At 34.7% G+C, this 6393-nt stretch overlaps 1 protein-coding gene across 1 annotated transcript in view; it reads left to right on the top strand.

Moving 5' to 3' along the window:
- zbtb10 (zinc finger and BTB domain containing 10) overlaps nt 1-5158 on the top strand; it is a 26238-nt gene extending 21080 nt beyond the window's left edge. Inside the window, exon 5 of the mRNA XM_015379632.1 lies at nt 1980-5158. Coding sequence (XP_015235118.1) covers nt 1980-2261 — 282 coding nt within the window. The 3' untranslated portion in view covers nt 2262-5158. The remainder of the gene's footprint in view (nt 1-1979) is intronic.
- Nucleotides 5159-6393: the final 1235 nt, after the last annotated feature.

Below are 6393 nucleotides of genomic sequence, written 5' to 3'. Positions count from 1 at the left end.
CATCCATCCATCCATCCATCCATCCATCCATCCATCCATCCATCCATCCATCCATCCATCCATCCATCCATCCATCACGCTTAAACAAACCATAAACAAGTAATCTCATGCCCTTTCCACAGAGTTGCGGAATCCTCCCCCCTTATAAATATTTTATTTTCTGTGAAAAAGTGTCGATCATTCTTTAATGAGATCCTCGTCAAACAGATGTGCTATGTTTGTTTTTAAAACCTAATGTGTGTAACGGACCCAGTGAATGATATATTTTTAAGTGCACAAAAGTACGACAAAAATCTGACTAAATTAGGAAATAAAACAATCTGATTGGCTGTAAGGAGAGAGGACATTCTGAGTTTACTGAAGAAAACCTGCTACCGACCAGGTTAGCTCTTGGGAGAATCTTATTACGTTGACTGAAAAAGAGGTTTAGGAAACTCTTTGTGAACCAGGAAAGAGTTTCCCTGTTTTTAGATTTAGAAAACTTTTTAGTAAACCTGCTTTATGAAACGTACCCCAGAACTATTATAAGCAAAGTGTTTTGCAGTTCACTTGAACAAATGGAAACATTTGATGCCAATATTTTTTCTAAAGAAGGTGAATGCCTAAAAAACAAAAAGTACAATCTCATAGTAAACATGTAGGTCTGTCATGATCTGTACTGTAAAAATTTGGTGCAAAAAATACATTTAAGAACAGGTACCACCATAAACCTGCAGAGACAGCAGAACTCTACATCCTGCCAGAGAACGGTTCTGTTCTGCTCTATGGATTTGGTATTTTTTGCAGTAAATAGCCAAAGAATAATACAGCTAAGCAACTGGGTATGCTAGGGCTCCATCTAATATGGATAATGTTGTTTGAATCCATAATGCCCCTTTCTGGCCCATCTTCATTACCGAGGCAGCTGGACTTAACTGGTAGTATTTCAACCAGAAAGGCTGAGCCTCTGACCTGTTGATGTAAAAACATCTTTTTTTAGCTGCAGGTGCATACTTTGCTTTAAATAACATACACTAAAGAAATGTAATGTTTGGGTATAATATGCTGGCTTTATTTTTTAAACAATAATTTAATTAATTACTTGCATTTTCTTTTTCATGTAGTTCTGTCACTTGTAAACAAGTTCAACAAGTTAAAATAAATATCTGCCAATTAATCAGTACTCATTACTAAAGAAATCAATATCTGCAGCACTATTTTAATTGTTTCTTTAAATGAAATCTGCACCGAATGTGTCTAAACTTTCAAAATGAGCCCCATGGTAAGCACTTGTGGTGGTTTTTTAGTCATGATTATGAATCTAGAACTTCTAGAACTTCTCAGGTTCCTGGAAAAAAGTTCCTCAGGTCCAAATCTTCTACCTTAAATGAACTGCAGTCATTCCACTGTCAAAATTCATTTACTTTTTAATGACTTCTGAAGTTTTTCATGAAAATATAACTTTTTATAAGATTTTATTTTTCTCAGTAACTGCTTCCAAACCAAAGAGTGTTGAAATGCAGATAAATCCCAGTAGCATTTGGACCTTGTGTTTACTTATCAACATTTTTGAGTTTTCAAACATTTGATCACCAGTTGTACTTAGAAAAAAAATACTTGTAAACTGCTGGTTTTACACTTTACTGTTCTTTTCATCAAAATGAAAAACAAATTTAAACTATTATCCGCTTAAATAGGAAGGTTATTAACTCAGGTAGCTAGCCTGCAGTCTGATGCTTTAAAGGTGTTATTTGCCAACTATTGTTAGGTTGAAATTAGCGTTTGGAGGCGTTATTTCAGTTCATATACCATGGCCGCTCCCTTTATGAGGTGAATTCAAACTGAATGCCTCTCTAAGACCCTTCACCCCAGAATGCTCTCCGAATGCTTCCAGCTGCCCACTGCTTCCTAAGGAAAAACCGCAATAAAAATTAAGTCTTTATAATGTAGCTGACAAATCATCTGAAAATGTCCCTTTATAATTTTTTCCACTTTCACAGGTGCACAAGAAAGACAAAAAATACAAATGCATGGTCTGCAAAAAGATCTTCATGCTTGCAGCCAGTGTGGGCATCCGCCACGGGTCACGGCGCTACGGCGTATGCGCCGATTGCGCCGACTCACACCAAGCCACTCAGGAGGGCCTGGAGGGCATGGAGTTTCCTCGCGACGAGGACTTCGACGGGGAGGAAGTGGAGGACGTGGAGGGAGAGGAGCCCACCGACAACGACCAATCAAACTGGGGTGAGGGCAGCGCTGCCGCCGCCCCAGAGGAGGACTGAGAAATAGAAGAAAGCTTGAGAAACAAATCTGAAAAAAAAAGTTGATGTTTAATATATATTAATGTAAACAAAACCTAGCTGGTAAACAATCAACTCCAAAGTGCTATCAAACCTCGAGGTTACTTAATTGTGCAAGTACACAACAAAGATGATTTTTTTTTTTTTTTTTTCGCTTTATCAGTGTGGGAACTCCAAGATGTACAGATTTTATTATGACGATAATATGTCCAACTATGGGCCAAGCGCCTATAAGAGAATGATTCTAATGGCGAATTCTGTGATGAATCAGGTTTTTGGTGATGTATTTTTATTTCCTGTTTGTTTTCGGGGTGCGCGTTTGGTGGGGTGTTGTACTTTTTCTTTTTATTCAAGTTGAGGTAGGCCAATCATCTAAACAAAGATATGTTAATTATTTAATTTATGAAAAGAGCTTATTATGGTCTTATTAAATGCTATAATTTGTTTTTCTGTTGTCATTTTTTCCGTGTTAGTGAGCAAGCGTAAAGCGTGTTGCTTGAAGCACACAGACGAAGAGCATTATTGTCCACAGGTAGAGTGATACTTGCTCTGTAGCTGTTTAGATGCGCTAAATATTTTATTCGTTCCTGTTTTGTTTTTTCGTTTTTTTTTGTTGTTCTGATTTCCTTTCCCTGCAGAAATCTTGGAACCAAAAAAATCTGTTTTGTGACTCTAATGTATCACAGCCATATTTATGATTTAATTTAAACAAAAAACAAAAAAAAAAAGGCTGTGATATCGTGCCAAACAGACCGCACACCAAGATTTAGCAGGAAACAAAAACTACTGAATATACTTAAAAGAGAAACAAAGACAACATTGGGTTTGTTGTTTTAGATAGGGTGGGGAAATATTAGAAAAAGAGGGGAAACGTTATTGCTAGCTTTATACAAATCACAGCGTCACAGTAACACTTTATTATTATTATTATTATTAAACAAAAGCATTTGACTTTCACTTAAAGCTTGAATTTTTGCCAAATGATGAAACGTTTGGTGCTGTAATGCTTGTCGCAGAATACTGGACCTACAGGCTATATATGATGTTTATAATCATAAAAGCTTAAACTGACTCAGTTATGCATATGTAATCAGCTTAATCTATAGAACACTGTTGTGCTACGGCGACTATCAGGTATGCTTTTGCCATCGTTTTAAAGCTTTGTATTTTTAATTTAACGCACGCACACACCATTTTTTTTTTTTTTTTGGTAAGACTACCAACTGTACTTGTGATTGCCATCTTGAGGACCTAAATAGACATCGATTATCTGTTTAGTTTATTTTTTTTGGTACGGAGGTTGAAAGCTAAAAAAACACAAATATATATTTCTAATCACTTGAACGTTGGTTTGTGATGGGGCGGGGTTAGAAAAGCGCAGGAAGTCATGACGCCTGATGTTTTAAGTCTAAAGTAACTCCATTTTTTTTTTTTTTTTTCTGTTTTGTTAAAGTCATCAGTTTAATTAGTCGTTCTAAGTGTGTGTGTTTATTTTTGTTTTTCTTTTAAGGTCTGCCAGGTAGAAAAACACTTTGTTCCACAAAAAAGTGAAGCTCTATGGCGCCTCATAGACATGCACTTACTTCTCATGAAAAGGTTGTCTTTTTATGTTTGTGTCTCTTCCCCCAAAAGCGGGTCTGAATGGAACTATATAAAATCTGTTGTCTTTCTTCCAGTCGCTTTTTTTTTAAATAGATGTCCTTTTTTTGTTATTTAATATTATATATATACATATATATATAGACTCCAAAATGCAATCAAGACTGTTAATTTCTATTTGTCCAACCAAAATGTTTTTATTAATTATTGTCTAAATATAATGTATGCGGAAAAGCCAGGTGAATACTTGCGTAGTGTAGAGAAAAACAAAAATCCTTGCTTGTGTCTGTAACTGAGATTTAAAAAAATATTTTTACGCTTCAAAATCATTCACTTTACCTTTTTAAAAAAAAATGTTTTTTGTTCTTTTCCACTAATGTTTTCCTCCTTTGTTTCACCAAGCACATGTCTTTTTTTTTTCTTTGTAAAGAAACACAGATTGTTTGCGGGTTTAAACCTCGGAACAGCAGTATCTGTTCGTATGCAGTGAAATTATACAGTATGTATTGAAGTGCTAATGATACCGAAGATGTGTAACTTCCTTTTGACGCTCAGTGGAAGAAGATATATTTTAAGTCATAGAGATATTCATCCTCTTCGTGTCACTTTTACCTTCAATTCACAGTGGGAGAGGTTATGTTGTGGATATATATATATATATATATGTTGAGAATATATGAGATAAATATATATATATATGTATGAAGAATATATGGATTTAATGGAAAACAGTCACAAACCTCCTACTGTGGTGAACTTTTGAACCTTTTGCTTTCTCCGTTCACACCGTGTGCTCGTTCATCTCACCATGTTTGTTCTTTTGATACTATTTACCATCCTACTGATTTTACTGTAATGAATGAAACTTAAAAGCTATGATGTATCATAATAGATTTCATGCTGTATTTGTTATATGGACAACAACAAAAGAAAAAAAACCCTCACAAAAACCGGAAAAAAAAACACACAAAGCAAAAACACTACAGATGTAAAGCAGAGGTTTTTTTTCCCCCAGCTGTATTTTTTTACGCTGTTGCAAAAAAAAAAAAAGGTTGTATTTTTCAACTCTTCTCTTTATCTCTCGGATTTTAACAATGATGCAAAACCCGGGGCGGCGCCTCAGTGCCCTTTTTTTCCGAACACAAAGTAAATTCAGGTTACTCTTTTTACGTTTTTATCAAAGGTTTTCAAAGATGGAACTACATTTTCCTTTTTTTTTTTTTTTTCTGTCTGAATTGTACTACTGTTCCTCTCTGTACTACATTTTACGAATAAAACTTTGATATTGCTTTAACTGTTTTGTGCACCTATTTTCATCAAGAATTTTTTTTTTTTTTTTCTTTAGATGATTTGTAGGAAGTTTGTGCCTCTAAGTGCTGAAGCAGCTTATGCTGAGACGGACTTCGCTGTCTGAGGTGCAAATAACAGCTTTCAGTGTGACACACCTGTGGTTAACAGATGACAAACAGTTTACTGTTAGTATAAATCATACCTGCTCCTACACTGGCATAACGGCTGATTTCCAAGCAGAAGAAAATATGAGGTATACCATAGCAGCTTTATTTACTGGGCTCTATGAACACCCAGAATAATTAGATAACATTTGCAGCTTATGAAACCATAACAAACCAATATTTGAATCGCAAAGACCTCAATACAATAAAGCTGTGTTTTTGTAATAAGACATACAATGAGTAAGAATGAAGATGGAAAAAATGTGTGAAATTAACGATGCAAGAAGTCAACACCTCTGTGTCAAAGGCCAAAGAGATGAGACAGGTTTTAACACTTTATCATCCATCTTACCATATTTGGTAACTTGATTTAAACACCATTTTGTAGCAAACAAGGCCAAATGATGAGGTCAGCTCTGGTCTGCAGGGTCTACCTCTGTCTTAGAGCTGAGTGTAGCTGCTTTAAAGATTACTAAGAGTCATTTAATGTTGCTTAAGGTGCTCGATATGTTAACTACTGTAAATAGAGGTTAAAAAAAAGTTTAGTTTATGACTTAAGCCAAGTAAGATAGTGAAAATGTAATTCAAAAAGTTATAAAGCTAATTAAAGAAGGTTACTTTTCAGTTTTCTGGAATTATAGAAGCACTCTGCATTAATCTTTTTTACTAGTTTAGTCCAGGTGACTTTTTGGCAATAACATTTATTGCAACTGTCAAATTGTCCTTGATATTTGGCATGAAAATATTTTTTTTAATGTTACAAGTAAAGGGGTCTTTTTCTATTCTCCAATAACACTCTTGATTTGAAAATTTGCTTGCAATTTTACCGAGATTCCCATTAAGGTGTAAGAAAATATATTTTTTTAAATTAAAAGACTTAAAAAAAAAAAAGTAATCAGTCTATTTTACCTTTCCACCTTCTTTGATTTGTTTTTCTTTATCTTCATTCACTTTTCCCACCTTACTTGCTCCATGCAGCCATTCATTGTTTTAAAGACTGATCTATTCATCATCATCATCATGCATCAGCATATAGCTCCAAAAAGACACAAACAAACCAT

Source organism: Cyprinodon variegatus, unplaced genomic scaffold, assembly GCF_000732505.1.
Source record: "Cyprinodon variegatus isolate N-32 unplaced genomic scaffold, C_variegatus-1.0 Scaffold196, whole genome shotgun sequence".
Classification (NCBI taxonomy): Eukaryota; Metazoa; Chordata; class Actinopteri; order Cyprinodontiformes; family Cyprinodontidae; genus Cyprinodon; species Cyprinodon variegatus.
The sequence above is the reverse complement of the archived record's forward strand: the minus strand, read 5'-3'. Positions and strand labels throughout refer to the sequence as shown.